The sequence below is a fragment of the Dermochelys coriacea genome, chromosome 26 (assembly GCF_009764565.3).
Source record: "Dermochelys coriacea isolate rDerCor1 chromosome 26, rDerCor1.pri.v4, whole genome shotgun sequence".
Lineage (NCBI taxonomy): Eukaryota > Metazoa > Chordata > Testudines > Dermochelyidae > Dermochelys > Dermochelys coriacea.
The window spans coordinates 16279485-16297441 of record NC_050093.1 but is presented as its reverse complement, the minus strand read 5'-3'; the positions used below and the strand labels follow the sequence as shown (position 1 = coordinate 16297441).

Sequence of the window (17957 nt, the reverse complement as noted above, 5' to 3'; positions counted from 1 at the left end):
AGGTTGTAACAAGTACAGATACACAAGCCGCCGAATGGAGATCGGCTGGCCTCTTAAGTGTTTGGCCGAGGCAATGAACTGTTGTGAGCACTTCCTGAACGGTTTCGTACGTTCCAGGTAAAAGGCCAGGGCCTGTCTCACATCCAGCATGTGGAGGCAGCACTCCTCACTGGACACATGGGGTTTGGGACAGAGCACCGGCAGGAAAATGTCTTGGCCCATATGGTAGGCAGAGACCACCTTAGGGAGGAATGAAGGATGTGGTCGGAGCTGGACCTTATCCTTATGGAACACCGTGTATGGGGGTTCAGAGGTCAGGGCCCGGAGTTCCAAGACCCTCCCAGTGGACCTGATCGCCACCAGGAAGGCTACCTTCCAAGACAGGTGTAACCAGGAGCATGTAGCTAGTGGTTCAAATGGAGGTCCAGTTAACCTGGCCAGCACCAAGCTCAGTTCCCACTGCGGGACTAGGGGCCTAACATATGGGAAGAGGTGATCCAAACCCTTAAGGCAGGGGTGGCCAACCTGAGTCTGAGAAGGAACCAGAATTTACCAATGTATGTTGTCAAAGAGCCACAGTAACATGTCAGCAGCCCCCCATCAGCTCCCCCTCCTTCCTCGCACCTCCTGATCAGCTGTTTCGTGGTGTGCAGGAGGCTCCAGGGGGGAGGAGTGAGGGCATGGCAGGCTCAAGGGAGGGTGCGGGAAGCGGTGGAGTGGGGGCAGAGCACATTGGGAAGTTGGTGCCTGTAGCTCCAGCCCCGGAGTCCGTGCCTATGCAAGGAGCCACATATCAACTTCTGAAGAGCCGCATGTGGTTCTGGAGCCACAGATTGGCCACCCCTGCCTTAAGGAATTGGCCAGTAATGGCATGAGAGAATATCGTGTGACCCTGTACTGGCGGGTGGAAGGCCGATATGGCTGCCAAGTGCACCTTGAAGGATGAGAGTGCTAGGCCCTGGGCTCTAAGATGAGGGAGGTAGTCTAGTATAAGCTGGATCGGAGCAGCCACAGGAGAGAACCCCCGATCAGCAGCCCACCGGGAAAACCGAGACCATTTTGCCAGGTAGGCCGCCTTCTCTCCAGGAGGATGCGCTGAACCCCTTCAGAGCAAGTCCTCTCCTCCCAGCCCAACCACTGAGCAGCTATGCCGCAAGGTGGAGTGCTGCTAGGTTGGGGTGGAGGAAGCAACCTTGGTCCTGGAAAAGCAGGTCCCAGGAGAGCAGGTGGCAACGGCTACAGCGGGGCGACTGCCAGGTTTGTGAGAGTCCAGTACCAATGTTGCCTGCACCATGCCGGGGTGATCAGGAGGACCTGGGCCCTGTCTGTTTTTATCTTTTCCAAGACCTTGCCGATCACTGGAAATGGGGGAAAAGGCATAGAACAGCTGGCCTGACTAGGATAGAAGGAAGGTGTTGGGAGATTGCGCCCATGCCCAACCCTCCCCTGGAGCAGAAGCGGCGACACTGGCTGTTCTGCCGGGTTGCGAACAGGTCCACTTGGGGAGTGCCCCACGTTTGGAAAATCCTGTGCACCACCTCTGGGTGCAGTGACCATTCGTGCTGAGAGGAGAAGTCCCGGCTCAGCCGATCCGCCCGAGAGTTCCGGACGTCCGGTAAGTGGTGGGCTTCCAGGTAAATATCGTGGGCTACGCAGAAGTCCCACAGCCTGAGGGCTTCCTGGCAGAGGGCTGAGGAACTGGCCCCGCCTTGCCTGGTGATGTAAAACATCGAGGCCGTGTTGTCCGTGAGAACCCTGACCAATCTGCCCTCCAGGTGTGAGCGGAAGGCCACACACGTCGGACGGACTGCCCTGAGCTCTTTGACATTTATGTGAAGGGCAGGAACACAGATCTTGGGTCTAAAGGTTTCCACATGGGCGCCCCACCCCAGGTCCGACGCATCGGACAGCAATTCCACAGTCAGAAATTAGCCCCTGAACTGGACCCCTTGGAGCACATTCTCCGGGGAGGACCACCAGCCTAGGGAGGCTATCACCGGTTCGGGCACAGTGAGGACTTTGTCCATTCTGTCTCTGGACTGGGAGAATACCGAGGCCAACCAGAGCTGGAGGGGCCGCATCCTGAGTCTGGCATGATGAACCACATACGTGCACACCGACATATGACCCAGGAGTTGGAGGCACGCTCTGGCTGTCATCACGGGGATCCTTGTGATTGCACTGATGAGCTCCCTTAGGGTTTCAGTTCTGTCTGGTGGGAGGTAGGCTCTGGCTGACATTGCGTCCAAAAACTGCCCCAATTGCACTGCACTGGAACCAATGTGGACTTGGTGTCGTTTACCAACAGCCCCAATGTGGTGCATGTAGACAGGAGGAATGTTACGTGATCCTGTACCTGTGACCTAGAGCTGCCCTTGACCAGCCAGTCGTTGAGGTAGGGGAAGATCTAGACACCCCGACGTCTGAGGTAGGCCGCTACCACAAACATACACTTTGTGAAGACCCTGGGAGCCGGCGATAGGCCAAACAGGAGGACAATGAACTAGTAGTGTTCCTGCCCAACTGGGAAGCAGAGGAAATGCCTGTGTCCCTCGAATATATGAATGTGGAAGTATGCGTCCTGTAGATCGAGGGTGATGATGTTGGAGGCCAGAGAGACCATGTAAAACCTGAGCTTTACCATGTACTGGTTCAGGCCTTGCAGGTCCAGGATGGGCCTGCGGCCCCCTTTGGCCTTCGGGATAAGGAAATAACAGGAGTAGAACCCCTTGCGTCTGAACTCCGCTGGCACCACCTCCACCGCTCCTAAGCCAAGGAGCCGCCTCACCTCCTGCTTGAGTAGGCTCTTGTGAAAGGGGTCCCTGAAGAGGGATGGGGAGGGTGGGTAGGGTAGAAATAAACTGGAGGGTATAGCCCTGAGAGACGATGTTGAGGACTCATTGGTCTGAGGTCAGCTGCGACCACTCAGAGAAAAAGCACACAACTGGTTGGAGAAGGGAAGTTTTATTCTGGGTGGATCCCTGGTATGAACTGGTAAGTTGCCTCCGGGCGTCCTGTCAAAACTGGTGCTTCCCCACCTGTTTGCCCTTAGAGGGCCCAGGCTGGGATTGCCTTTGTGGGTGCTTTTTATAGTCCCTTGATTTTTTATAAGGGGGCTCATATCAGGAGTGGGTGGCCTGACTTGGAGCCTGCTGCGGTTTGAACTTGGTCTTGGCTGGGGCCAGGACATAGACGCAGAGGGTCTTTAATGCTGTTCGGGAGTCCTTCAGACCGTGTAACTTCAAGTCTGTTTGTTCCGCAAACAGGGCCTTGCCATCGAATGGAAGGTCCTATAAGGAGTTCTGTGACTCGCTGGACAACCCAGACAGCAGGAGCCACGACGCTCTCCTCATGGAAACTGCGGCGGCCATAGACCGTGCAGCCATAGCCGCGGTGTCCGAGGCTGCCTGAAGGGCTGCCCTAGAGGCAGCCATGCCCTCCTTGACCAGGGCCTTGAACTCCTTATCACGCTCCTGGAGGGAGTCCGCAAATTTGGGCACAAAGCCCCACAAATTGAAATCGTATCTACCCAGCAGGGCTTGGTGGTCCACCACCCTCAGTTGGAAGCTCGAGGATGAATAAACCTTTCTACAGACTAGATCTAGTCTCCTTGAGTCCTTATTTTTAGGAGTAGCAGCAGGGTGACCTTGCTGCTTCCTTTGGTTGACCGACTCAAGTTGGGGGCAGGCGACTGTACAGGTATTCATGCCCCTTGGCGGGCACAAAATACTTTAGTTCTGCTCTCTTAGAGATGGGAGGCAAGGAAGCCAGGGTTTGCCACAAGGCGTTCAAGATCTTTGCCACCCCTTCATGAAGTGGGAGAGCCACCCTGGCCGGAGCAGAAGCCAAGAGGACTTTGAACAGGGAGTCTGAGGGTTCCTCCACCTCCTTGGCTTGTAGGCTGAGGCTTGATGCCACCCTTTTCAACAGCTCTTGGTGGGCTTTTGTGTCCTCCTGCACGATGGGAGCAGGAGGGGCTGTGATCACCGCATCCGGAGAGAATGAGGATGTGGCTGCCGTACTCTGTGTCCCCACCGGTGCCGCAGGTCCCACCACTTGGTCCCCTTCTGAGCACAGGACCGAGGATGAGCACTCCACTGACTCCTTTCTGGGAGAGGGAGGCCGACTGTCTTTCCGAGGCTCCAGCCACCAACCGAGCCACCACTGGGGGCTGTGTTGGGGCCCATTGATATCATGGTGCCAGCCAGGGAGCCTGGTGCCACTGCACCTGCTGTGGCACCAGTGAAGCAGACTGTCCAGCCTAACTAGCCTGGACCATCGACTGATGACTCTGAAGGGAGGCCGGGCTGGCATACGATCGACCATTTTCCCGGGACTGGGATGAGTGGCGGTGTCAGGAGCAGTGCCAAACGTGAGGCAGTGATGCTGGCGTGGAGAAGGGGAGTACCATCTGTAGCAGCTGCTCTGTGAACGGCTCTGATGGGCGGATCTGCAATGGCAGGGTGCAAGCGATTGATGCCTGGGACTGCGGGAGCGGTGCCACAGCAGGGACCTCGAGCGAGACGAAGAACGGGAACAGCATCAACATCTGTATTGTGAGGGGCTACGGTAGCTTCTCAGAGGTAACGACCTCTGGTGTTGTCTGTCCTGGTCTTGGCAGGGTATGCTCTCTTCGTGAGGTCTTTGTTCCCCCTCAAGGTGGAGTGGTGCCTGGAACCCCTGCCGGTTGGTACCCAGCCAGACAAGCTGGTGGGGATCGACTGGGATCAGCACAGACTGTGCACAGGGCAGTCACTGAGCGGGGAACAGAGTTGGGAACCTTCTCTCTACCGTGAGTGGTACCGTCCAGGCGGCAACTGCGGGGGTTCGAGCAGTGGCTTGCCTCTGGACGACAGCGGTGCTACTGGTACCGGTAGAGACATAACGTCTCAAGCCGCCTGCAGGGCCTCCGGCGTGGCGGGCACCCGAACGTGGCCACTGGCGTCTGGGGAAGTTGGCTTGGAATGGGCTGGGCTACACCGCTTAACTTGAGTCGGAGGCCGCAAGGCCGATGGGGACTGAGAGCTGCCCAATGTGGGTCTAGTCTCTCCCCCAGTCTTGCTCCGGTGCCTTGGCAGACAAAAACCTCTTCTTTGCCTTTTTAGAGTGTCCCGTGGACAGGGAGTGGTGCTGACTGGTGGAGGGCACTATTGGGTTGCCGAGCACCGATGCTGCGGTGCTCGGTGCCGACTCGGAGCAGTGCAGAGGTGTCGGGGTCAGGGCCAACTCCATCAAAATGGTTTGGAGCCAAATGTCCCGCTCCTTCTTGGTCCGAGGTTTGAAAGATCTGCAAATCTTGCTGCGGATGGGTTTCCCCCAGACTGTAAATAGTCCATGTGCGGATCACTCATGGGCATAGGCCGTTTGCAAGTGTCACATGACTTAAAGCCCAGGGCATGGGGCATGCCCCAACCCGGGCGCACTTAATGAATTCTAACTAAAGCTACTTTTTGTTTTTGTTTTTAAACTACAGGCACTACTAACTATGAACTAACAGAGTCCAAGAGGGAAAGCTACAGCAGAGCTGAAGCAGAGCAGTCCTGAAGCACCTACACTGGCAGCAAGAAGAAACTGATGGTGGGGGAGTATGCAGCGCCCCTTATACTGCGCCATGGTGGCACCACACCAGGAGTCGCTAGGGGCGCTCCCCTACGGGTACTGCTAAGGGAAAATCTTCCAGCATTGGTACATGTGCCAAGCACACACAACTATTGTGGAATGCACATCAGCAATCACTTGAAGAACAAAGAATTATTATAGCTGCTAGTGGCATGGCATGTGGCCAAAAATCAGAACATGCTATAGAGGGGAAGTGCTCCATAAGATGATCTCTCTACCAACACGTGGGCCACACTATGGAACAAAGGGGGAAGCCTGACCTAGAAGCTCATGATAGGATAGGGACAGATCAGCCCATCTTGTGTCAAGGAACAGTCGAGTCTCTCTAATCCGCTAGCATATCTGACAGCAAGGTAGAGGCTACAGGAAAACCAAGATTCATAATTTGCTGGACTCTCAAGACTACTTTGAAGAGGTTACAAAGTCTCACAAGAAACTATTAAGGTAGACAGAAACAGTCATGGGGTAAAGTACTGTCTTGGCTTGGAAACTGGATCAACTGAGACAACACATTTAAAACAACATCTACCCTGCAGAATTCACTGCCACAAGGTATTGAGGCCATGAACTGAGCAGGATCAATAAATAACTAGCTATCCGTCTGGATAATGATAACACCCAGCGATAACTCACAGGATAAGAAAAAGAGAAGGGTTATGAACCTTCCTGGTTCAGGGCAAGCCAATCACTAACTGACGAGGGTCAGGAACAGGCAGAGGTTTCCCACATGGACAGGTTATTCCAGAATTGCCCACTAAGGGGATTCTTGCACCTCCCTTTGATATAGCTGGTGCTGGCCACTGTCAGAGATGGGATACCAGGCTAGATGGGACCCTAGGGCTGACAACTCATGTGGTCTTCTTGTGGATTCTGCTGGGCCTCCGGGGACAGAGATTGCCAAGTGTAGTCTGCTGTCTGGAGAAAGAGCCAAGCTGCATATTGTACCTATACTCTCACGTGGCTGCTTGCTTAGACTCTACTCAAACCTCACTCACCTCATCAGCAGCCTCCAGCTTGGAATCAAACTGACAGAAGATCTGCTCCAACTCCTTCCTGATCACGTTGGCGAGAACATTCAGACGCCCTCTGTGAAATCAATGCCACAATCAGCTACAGGTGGACAGCTCACCTTGCACTCTATGCTTCCTGTCTGGAGAGAGTGCTTCTCACCCCATGCTTCAAGCCAAGGCAAAGGACCAATTCCTCTTCCTATGTTACACCAAGAACAAGCAGTTTTCCTCTCCCCCATGCCCTGCCAAACTGGTACAGTCTATAGCAAGAGTACCCTGTGCTCCTTCTGAAGAAGAAGGACACAAGGTGGGTCACCCAGCAGCACCCTGTCCCATGAGGGGTTCTTTTTGCAATACTGTGATTTACTCATGCTGGACTCAGGAAGAAACAGCCACAGGAGATTCCCCTATACTGGCAGCCACCTCAGGAAGACTGTTCTTTACACTTCCCAATTAATGTGGATCCAGACGCCAGTTAAATCCGTGTTGCAAGGCCAGACCTTATTAAAACGCAGGTCCAAATTGCCTAGTATTGTGCACCTGTGCAACGGGGCCTCAATATCCACAGGGAATCCCATTCTCCTCTGCAGGAGATACAACACATATACTAGATTAAGAGCTCACTGGGGAAGCTATTATTCTGCAGATCCCCGCATGCAGTTATGCAGATAATAAACAAGGGCTTGCTGGGCATTTTGTTTAGAAAGGCACAGGGTGTTCCCTGTAAATTAAGATACATTTCCTGCAGCCTTGTATAATGGGTGATGTTAGCTATGAATGGGTGATGCTAATAACCAAGATGCATTTGAATCTCAGTTTGTTTATATCATTTTCAATCAAATTAAAAACTTAATCTTTGGAAAAACAGTCAGCTCATGCCAGGAGCAAGAGTTCTAGGGGAAGCCAGCTTCGCTTTACACCTCAGCCCCACCAACTGCCACCCACCTGCATCTTTCTGACCTGCCAGCTGCCCCTGCCGCCAAAATATGGGGTGGGGAGATAAGGATCCTGTTACCTGTGTGGCATCCCCATGATAACATAATCCACTCCATTCTCACTTGACTTGTCAATGATTGTCTTTAAGGCTGGGATAAGCACCTCACAACCTTCCAAGCCAAAACGCTTCTCCGAAGACCATTTCCGATGGAGGAACTCCTCAAACCTGAAAGGCAGAGTCAGACAGAAGTCAACGGTCAGGCTACAGCCTATTGCATGGGCCAGAGAACCCACAGGGACATTAGTGGGGGAGTCACAGATGAATGATATAGACTGACAGGTCACTTGTGCAAGTGATTTTTCTATGCACCACTGACTGCGTTATGCCTTTATAATTATTACTACTAGGATAGCACCCACTATGTACAAAGTGCTAGCCACATCCAGCACAGTCCCTGCCCAACATTGGTCCTAATCTAAGAACGAAAGGAACATATGAAGGGCAAGAGAGAAGGATAAAATATACAATCTAAATATAGCCTTAAGTAAATGCAAGAATTCCCATGAGCAGCTGTGACGGTGCTGCCTGTGGGAGCCAGCTGAGGTCACTCAATTAGGGTGAACTGCAAACAGAACGGGGCAAACAAACCCCAAACGCTGGTGGATATTTCAATACTTAGAATTACCCAACCAGCACAAAACAGCTTCTATAGCACCCCCCTGGGTACTCAGACGTTCAAATAATGCAGTTCCCTTAAAGTACCCAGCCTCAGGCCTTCATCCAGATACACATGTCAAACTTTGGATGATAAATTCTAAAAAACTTATTTCATCATATAAAAGAAAAAGGTTCTCCGGATGTATCCGATGATGAAGTGAGCTGTAACTCACGAAAGCTTATGCTCAAATAAATTTGTTAGTCGCTAAGGTGCCACAAGTACTCCTTTTCTTTTTGCGAATACAGACTAACACAGCTGCTACTCTGAAAACTGTATGGCAAAGAGGAGGGTAGGATTGAAGGAAGAGTAACACACCCATAATGGAGAAAGTGAAACTCCCCCTGGAAACATTCAGGAGCAGAGGAATCAGGCACTAGGGGAGACGGCGGACAGCAGAGCGAGGTTCCACAACAAAAATCAATAGAGGAAATATCTGAGAACAGCAAGGCCATCAAAGGCGTTGACGGTCTGGAGACCACAGAAAGCTTCGGGTTGGGGGGCAGGAGGTGATGTTGAAAGAGACGAGATGGTGGCCTGAGAGAAGGAACTTGGTGATTGGAGATTGGTGAGAGCAGTGCTCAGACAAGGTTGAGAGCGGAGCCATTGTGAGGAGTGTGGGAATTAATCCAGGGTTAAGGTCAACAAGGAGGCAGTGGAAAAGAGATGGGAGACCGAGGGATCAAACAGTACGTCAGTGAGATAACTGAGGTCTCAGAGAATGAGGCTACTAGAGATCAGACTCAATACAGAAAAAACAAAAACGGTTACTCACCTTTTCTAACTGTTGTTCTTCGAGATGCGTTGCTCATATCTATTCTAGTTAGGTGTGTGTGCACATGCCACGTACATGGCTGTTGGAAACTTTTCCCTAGCAGCTACCCGTCTGGCCAGCTGTGGAGCTCCCTGGAGTGGCACCAGGTATGGAGCTCTATATACGACCCTGCCGGCCCGATCCTCCCTTCAGTTCCTTCTTGCAGGCTACTCTGACAGAGAGTAGGTGGGGAAATGGAACAGATGTAAGAAACACGTCTCGAAGAACAAGTTACAAAAGGTGAGTAACCGTTTTTTCTTCGAGTGCTTGCTCATATCAATTCCAGTTAGGTGACTTCCAAGCCTTACTAAGGAGGTGGGGTCGGAGTCAAGGTATTGCCGACTGAAGTACCGCTCTGCTGAAGGCCACATCATTCCTAGATTGGTGGACGATGGCATAGTGTGATGTGAAAGTATGCACAGAAGACCACGTCGCAGCCCTGCAGATTTCCTGGAGAGGTATTTGGGCTAGAAAGGCTGCCGACGAGGCCTGAGCCCTCGTGGAGTGATGGCAGGCGAAGGAACCTTCACCAAGTCATAACAGGGGCAGATACAAGCTGTGATCCAGGAGGAGATCCACTAGGAAGAGACTGGCAATCCCTTCATCCACTCTGCTATAGCAATGAACAACTGGGTTGTGTTTTGGAACGGCTTTGCACGCTCAGTATAAAAAGTGAGCGCTCTCCTAACATCCAGTGAGTGCAGATATAGTTCTTGAGGACTGTTGTGCAGCTTTGGATAAATGACTGGTAGGAAGATGTCCTGGCTAATATGGAAGTGGGATACCACCTTGGGAAGGAGAGCTGGGTGAGGTCTAAGTTGTACCATATCTTTATGAAAAATCATGTACGGGGGCTCAGAGGTGAGGACCTGCAGCCCAGACACGCGTCGTGCCGAGGTGATAGCCACCAGAAAAGCTAAATTTCCAAGAGAGGTAGAGGAGTGAGCAAGAAGCTAAAGACTCAAAGGGAGGGCCCATGAAGCAGAAGACGACTAGGTTAAGATCCCAGGCCGGGATGGGGGGCTTCATCGGGGGGATGCATCTTCTCCAGGCCTTTCAGGAAACATCTCATGATGGGGTGAGCAAACACCGAACGCCCAGAATCGCCTGGGTGAAAGGCTGAGATGGTTGCGAGGTGGACCTTGAGGGAACCAAACGCCAGATGCTGGTCCTTTAGGTACAGAAGATAGTCCAGGATACAAAGAACGGGAGCCTGGAGAGGGAGCACCTGCCTTTGGGCACACCAGCCGGACAACCTCTTTCATTTCGCTCTGTACTCGGCACTAGTAGACAGCTTGCAGCTTTCCAGAACTACCTGCCTCATCGGATCCGAACAGGAGACCTCTGCCTGATTCAGCCACGGATTCTCCAGGCTGTGAGGTGGAGAGACTGAAGGTCTGGGTGAAGGAGGTGACCGCGGTCCTGCATAATGAGGTCGGGAATGAGAGGTAGCCGTATTGGTGACTGGACCGACAAGTCCATGAGGCTGGGGTACCAGCACTGGCGAGGCCAGGCTGGGGCCACCAAAATGGATGTCCGCCTCGTCCCTGCGGATTTTGAGAAACACTTTGTGGATGAACGGGAATGGTGGGAAGGCATATAGCAGCTGCCTGGATCATGGAATCATGAACACATCTGTGACTGAGCTGGGCTATGGCTCCTGAAGGAGCAAAAGGTTGGGGAATTCCTGTTGGCCCGTGTGGTGAACAGGTTGATTTGGGGAAACCCCCAACTGTGGAATATGGAGTGGATGATGTCTGGGCGAATCAACCACTCATGTGTGAGGAAACATCTGCTCAGGCTGTCTACTAGCACGTTCTGAACACCCTTCAGGTATGAAGCCTGCAGAAGGATGGAGTGGGCTAGGCAAAATTCCCACAGTAGGAGGATTTCCTGACAGAGCAGACAAGCGAGCTTCGCCTTGCTTGTTAATATAAAACATAGCTGCGGGGTTGCCCGTCAATACCGCAACATAGTGACCCTGCAAGCGAGTCAGAAAAGCTTGTCAGGCGAGGCGGATCGCCCCGAGTTTTTTGACGTTGATATGCAGATCCACTTCCTCTACTTGCCATAGGCCCCGAGTTGTCAGGCTTCCCAGATGTGCTCCCCAGCCCAACGCAGACGTGTCTGTGACTAAGGTCAAGGTGGGCTGGGGTGGGTGAAAAGGAACCCTGGCACCTACCGCGTGGGGATTCAGCCACCACCGTAGGGAATCGAGGGTGTGCCGAGGGATGGTCAGCACTGCGTCCAGACTGTCGTGGCTCAGGCAACACACGGACGCGAACCACGCTTGCAAGGGTCCGAGTTGCAGCCGGGCATGTTGAACTACGTATGTGCAGGATGCCATATGGCCTAACAGCCTGAGACACTGCCTCACCATTGTGGTAGGGAAGCTGCAAAGGTTGCTGATTATCTGCGAGAGGGCCAGGTGACTCATCTCTGGCAGGTATGCTCTTGCTTGAGTCGCATCCAGATCGGTTCCGATGAACTCTATCCTTTGAGTTGAGGCGAGCACTGATTTGCTGACATTGAGTATGATACCTAATTGGTTGAATGCGTCTCCGACTAACTGCTCCTGTGATTCCACCTGCTGATGGGAGTGGCCCCGGAGGAGCCACTCGTCCAGGTAAGGGTAGACATGCACTTGGTGGCGGTGGAGAAAGGCTAAACATAGGAACCTAAGAATGGCCATACTGGGTCAGACCAAAGGTCCATCCAGCTCAGTATCCTGTCTTCCGACAGTGGCCAATGCCAGGTGCCCCAGAGGGAGAGAACCCAACAGGTAATGATCTAGTGATCTCTCTCCTGCTATCCATCTCCACCCTCTGACAAACAGAGGCTAGGTACATCGTTCTTTACCCATCCTGACTAATAGCCATTAATGGACTTAACCTCCATGAATTTATCCAGTTTTCTCTTTTAAACCCTGTTATAGTCTTAGCCTACACAACCTCCTCAGGCAAGGAGTTCCACAGGTTGACTGTGCGCTGAGTGAAGAAGAACTTCCTTTTATTTGTTTTAAACCTGCTGCCCATTAATTTCATTTGGTGGCCCCTAGTTCTTATATTATGGGAACAAGTAAATAATTTTTCTTTAGTCACTTTCTCCACACCACTCATGATTTTATAGACCTCTATCTTATACCTTCTTAGTCTCCTCTATTCCAAGCCGAAAAGTCCTAGCCTCTTTAATTTCTCCTCATATGGGACCCGTTCCAAACCCCTAATCATTTTAGTTGCCCTTCTCTGAACCTTTTCTAATGCCAGTATATCTTTTTTGAGATGAGGAGGCCACATCTGTAGGCAGTATTCAAGATGTGGGCGTACCATGGATTTATATAAGGGCAATAAGATATTCTCCGCCTTATTCTCCATCTCCTTTTTAATGATTCCTAACATCCCGTTTGCTTTTTTGACTGCCGCTGCACACTGCGTGGACATCTTCAGAGAGCTATCCACGATGACTCCAAGATCTCTCTTTCCTGATTAGTTGTAGCTAAATTAGCCCCCATCATACTGTATATGGAAAAAATAACCCCAATTTATAATGTGCATTATTTTACATTTATCCACATTACATTTCATTTGCCATTTTGTTGCCCAATCACTTAGTTTTGTGAGATCTTTTTGAAGCTCTTCACAGTCTGCTTTGGTCTTAACTATCTTGAGCAGTTTAGTATTGTCTGCAAACTTTGCCACTTCACTGTTTACCACTTTCTCCAGATCATTTATGAATAAGTTGAATAGGATTGGTCCTAGGACTTACCCTTGGGGAACACCACTAGTTACCCTTCTCCAGTCTGAAAATTTATCATTTATTCCTACCCTTTGTTCCCTGTCTTTTAACCAGTTCTCAGTCCATGAAAGGATCTTCCCTCTTATCCCATGACAAAAAAAGGTTACTCGCCTTTGTAACTGTTTTTCTTTGAGATGTGTTGCTCATATCCATTCCAATTAGGTGTGTGCACTCTGCGTGCACAGCTGTCAGAATTTTTACCCTAGCAACACCCAGTGGGTTGGCTCTGGAGCCCCCTGGAGTGGTGCCTTCATGGCTCTCGGTACATACCCCAGCCGACCCAGTGCCCTGCCCCCTCGGTTCCTTCTTGCTGGCTACTGCAACAGAGGTGGAAGGCGGGTGGGTTTGGAATGGACGTGAGCAACACATCTCGAAGAACAGTTACAATGGTGAATAAATGTTTTTTCTTCTTCGAGTATTTGCTCATATCGATTCCAATTTGATGACTCCCAAGCCTTACCTAGGCAGTGGGGTCGGAGTGAAGCAACGTGGATTGCAGGACTGCTGTACCAAATGCCACATCGCCTCTGGCATGCCAGATGATGGCATAGTGTGAAGCAAAAGTGTGTACCGAGGACCAAGTTGCAGCTCTGCAGATCTTCTGGATTGGCACCTGGGCCAGAAAAGTCACCATTGAGGCCTGGGCCCTTGTGGAGTGAGCAGTGAAAAGTGGGGTCAGAGCACCAGCCACATCATAGCAAGCGCGGATGCAGAACGTGATCCATGAAGAAATCCGCTGGGAGGAGACTGGGAGGCTTTTCATCCAGTCTGCCACCGCAATGAAGAGCTGGGTTGTCTTCCTGAACTGCTTTGTACACTCAATGTAGAAGGCAAGGGCTCTACAGACATCGAGGGAGTGCAGCTGCTGTTCCTGGTGACTGGCGTGCAGTTTTGGATAAAAAAAAAAAAAACAAACAAAAAAAAAAAAACACGGAAGAAAAATGTCCTGGCTGATATGGAAGGCCGATACCACCTTGGGAAAAGAGGCTGGGTGAGGCCAAAGCTGCACTTTATCTTTATGGAAGATCATGTAGGGTGGTTCCGAGGTAAGGGCTCTGAGCTCGGAGATATGCCTCACCAATGTGATAGTGACAAGGAAAGCCGTTTCCAGGAGAGGTATAAAAGAGAGCAGGTGGCCAGTGGCTCGAATGGGGGCCCCATGAATTTGGAGAGGACAACATTAAGGTCTCATGTGGGGACTGGCTGTCGAACCTGTGGGTAGAGACAGTCCAGGCCCTTGAGGAACCTGCCAATCATTGGATTGGTGAAGACAGAGCAGCCATTCGCACCCAGGTGAAAAGTCGAGACGGCTGTAAGGTTAGCTCTAATAGAGGATGCTGCCAGGTCCTGCTGTTTTAGGTCCAGGAGATACTCCAAAATGAGAGTCACAGATGCCTGGAGAGGGGGGGTGATGCGCTAAGTGCACCAGCACGAAAACTGCTTCCACTTAGCTGTATATGTGGCCCAAGTGGAGGGCTTCCTGCTGCCCATCAGAACTTGCTGTACCGATTCCGAACAGAGAAGTTCGGAATGGTTCAGCCACGCAGCATCCATGCCGTGAGGAGAGATCGCAGGTTGGGATGGCAAAGGCGACTGTGATCCAGAGAAATCAGGTTGGGAGGAAGAGGCAATGGGACTGGAGCGTCCACAGAGAGCTCCAATAGCACAGTGAACCAATGCCATCTGGGCCACGTCGGAGCCACCAGAATCACTCGTGCCCTGTCCCTGTGCACTTTGAGCAAGACCCTGTGCACAAGGCGTAAAATAGTTGACCCATCCACAGGAGCAAGAAGGTGTCTGTGAGAGCCCAGGGAGCGGCCTTGGAGGGAGCAGAAAGCTGGGCAGTTCCGATTGCTGCGGGAGGTGAACAGGTCGACCTGGTGAAACCCCCACCTTCGGAAGATGGGATGGATGACATCTGGTCGAAAGTGACCACTCGTGGGAGCAGAAAGACCTGCTCAGGTGGTCCGCCAGCATGTTCTGGACCCCGGGTAGAAAGGACGCCACCAAGTGAATAGAGTGGGCTATGCAGAATTCCCACAGTCGAACGGCCTCCTGACAGAGTGGGGAGGAACGGGCCCTCCCTTGTTTGTTGATGTAGAATATGGCCGTGGTGTTGTCTGTGAGGACCACCACACAATGACCCTACAGCTGCTCCTGGAAGGCTTGAGAGGCAAGGCGTACCGCCATCAGCTCCTGGAGGTTGATATGAAGGGAGTGTGCAGACAGGGGCTATAGGCCCTGTGTCTGAATGTCCCTGAGGTGGGCGCCCCATCCCCAGGCTGACGTATCCATGATCAGGGACAAGGAGGGTTGCAGGCTGTGAAAAGGGACTTCTTCGCATAACACCTAGAGATCTAGCCACCAGTGGAGGGAGGCTCCAGGACGGTGACCACCAAGTCCAGGCTGTCTCCATCTGGGTGATAGACTGATGCCAGCCAGGCTTGTAATGGGCGTAGTCGAAGTCTGGCGTGCGTGGTCATGTATGTGCAGGAAGCCATGTGGCCGAAAAGACTCAAGCAACTTCTTGCCGACAAGGTTGGGAAGCTCTGAAGGCTCCAGACGAGGGCCACTATAGCCTGGAAACGAGCGTCCAGCAGGAGGGCTCATGCCTGCATGGAGTCCAGAACTGCCCTGATGAATTCTGTTCTCTAGGTCGGTTCTAATGTTGACTTTGCCAAGTTGAGAAGAGGCCTAACTGACTAAACGTATTCATGAACAAGCAGAAGTGGGATCGCATCTGTTCTCTGGTGTGCCCCCAGATAAGCTAATCGTTAAGGTGAGGGTCTACCTGTACCTGCCGTCGACGAAGGAAGGCTGCCATGACTGCCATATATTTGGTGAACATTCAGGGGGCCGTGGAGACACCGAAGGGAAGGGCCGTGAACTGATCGTGTTTGTGGTTGACCACAAAGTGGGGGAAGTGTCTGTGCGCCGGATGAATTGCTATGTGGAAATACACGTCCTTCACATCAAGGGCGGCGTAATAATCTCCAGGATCCAGGGAAGGTATAATAGCACCCAAGGAGACCATGCAGAACTTCAACTTTACCATGAACTTGTTGAGTCCGCACAAGTCCAGAATGGGCCGAAGCCTGCCCTTTGCCTTGGAGATTAGGAAATATCGGGAGTAAACCTCCCTGCCCCTTAGAACCTCCTTGATCACCTCCATGGCGAAGAGTGTCTGAACCTCCTGAATAACAAGTTGCTCGTGAGAAGGGTCCCTGAAGAGGGATGGGGAAGGAAGAAAATTGGGGAGAGTATCCCACTTCCACTGTGTGGAGGACCCAACGGTCCATGGTTATGTGAGACCAAGCATGGTGGAAACGGGATAAATGATTCAAGAAAGGTGGGGTAGGATCCTGAACGAGGTCCAGTACATCGTCCTCGGGTGTCCCTTCAACAGGCCTGTTTTGAGCCTGACGAAGGCTCGGACGGGCCCTGGCCTTGCCCAGACTGGGGTTGGAAGGCTTCCTCCTGCCATTATGCCCCCGCCTACTAAAGAAATCCTGCCTTGGCCGAGGAGGAGGATAGGAGCATTGTTGCGGCTGCTGGGGTTTGAAGAGTTTCCACTGGGTAGCTGGTGTGTGCATCTCCAGGGACTTCATTATCGCCCTTGAGTCCTTAAGGCTTTGTAGCCTTGAATTGGTCTTTTCTGAAAACAAGAATGCTCCATCAAAGGGGAGGTCCTGCAGTGTTTGCTGAAGTTCCGGTGGCAGGCCGGAGGCTTGCAACCAGGAGATACGCCTCACTGTGATCCCTGAGGACAAAGTATGTGCGGCGGAGTCCGCAGCCTCCAGTGAGGCCTGCAACAAGGTCTGTGCCACTGTTTTGCTCTTTTCTGCCAAAGCCACAAACTCCTCTCTGGACTCAGGAGGTACTAACTCCTTAAACTTCAGCATGGAGTTCCAAGAGTTAAAATTGTAATGGCTCAGGAGCGCCTGCTGATTAGCGTTCCTGAGCTGAAGTCCCGCCGAGGAATAAACTTTGCATCCAAACAAATCAAAGCACTTGGCATCCTTCGATTTGGGTGTTGGGGCCTGCTGGACATGCAGTCTTTTTCGTTCACTGACGCCACCACAAGCGAACAGGGCTGTGGGTGGGTGAACGGATAATCATACCCCTTCAAGGGGACAAAGTATTTTCGCTGCACCCCCTTAGCAGTTGGGGGGGATGGATGCAGGTGTCTGCCAGATTGTTCTGGCAGTGGTTTGGATGGTCCGAATAAGGGGTAGGGCCACCCTTGATGGAGCTTCCGCAGACAGAATATCCACCATGGTGTCCTCCACCTCTACCACCTCCTCCACCTGCAGGCTCATATTCTGCGTCACCCTGCATAGGAGGTCCTGGTGGGCACGGAAAAGGAGGAAGCCACAGGGGGAAGAGGGTCATCTAGGGCTTCTTGTGGAGCTGGGCCCGGCTGTCCTGTGCTAGCGACCTCAGGCCAGACCAGAAATCTATGTTGGAGGAGGTCCTGAGCGGGGAAAGAAGCTGCCACAGTCTCCATGACCCCTGGGGCGGGCCAACTGGCGGTAGCCTCTGGCACTCTTGGCTCGGACTGGGCTGATCAAGATGACCCAGATGGAGCACCCTAGGCCTGGTAGTACGCACAGGGCATCCCAGAACAGCCACTGGAGCGGGCCCTTGAGCGGGACCCTGCTCCTGTGCCTGCCAATGCCCAGCCCCTGACTCCAGGTGGCTATGGTCCAAATGGCAATGATCTGAGAAACGCGACACCAACTCTGCTCCTGAAGAATGAGAAATGAAATGTGAGGGCCATGGAGGTGCCGAGCAGATCTGCACCGGGTAGGATGACCAGATGATAAGAACAAAGTATCAGGACACATGGGGAGCAGCCACAGGCTCACTCCCCCAACGAGGGCTGGCTCTAGTTTTTTGCCGCCCCAAGCAACAAAAAAACCCCCCAAAAAAACAGAAAAACAACCTGGAGTGCTGCCAAAGCAAAGTATCGGGACAAATGGCGTCCCAACCATACATAGGTTGCGACGTGGGACAACCAAAAAAAACATTGGGACAGTCCCGATTTTATCGGGATATCTGGTTACC

At 52.2% G+C, this 17957-nt stretch overlaps 1 protein-coding gene across 8 annotated transcripts in view; it reads right to left on the bottom strand.

Moving 5' to 3' along the window:
* The window catches only part of OGDH (oxoglutarate dehydrogenase), a 106161-nt gene that overhangs the window by 26254 nt on the left and 61950 nt on the right, over window positions 1-17957 (bottom strand). For all 8 annotated transcript variants that reach the window (XM_043502975.1, XM_038384651.2, XM_038384653.2 and 5 more), the window contains 2 exons: window positions 7645-7791; window positions 6615-6705 (listed from right to left, as the gene is read on the bottom strand). In XM_043502975.1, the coding sequence (XP_043358910.1) occupies window positions 6615-6705; window positions 7645-7791 (238 nt within the window). The remainder of the gene's footprint in view (window positions 1-6614; window positions 6706-7644; window positions 7792-17957) is intronic.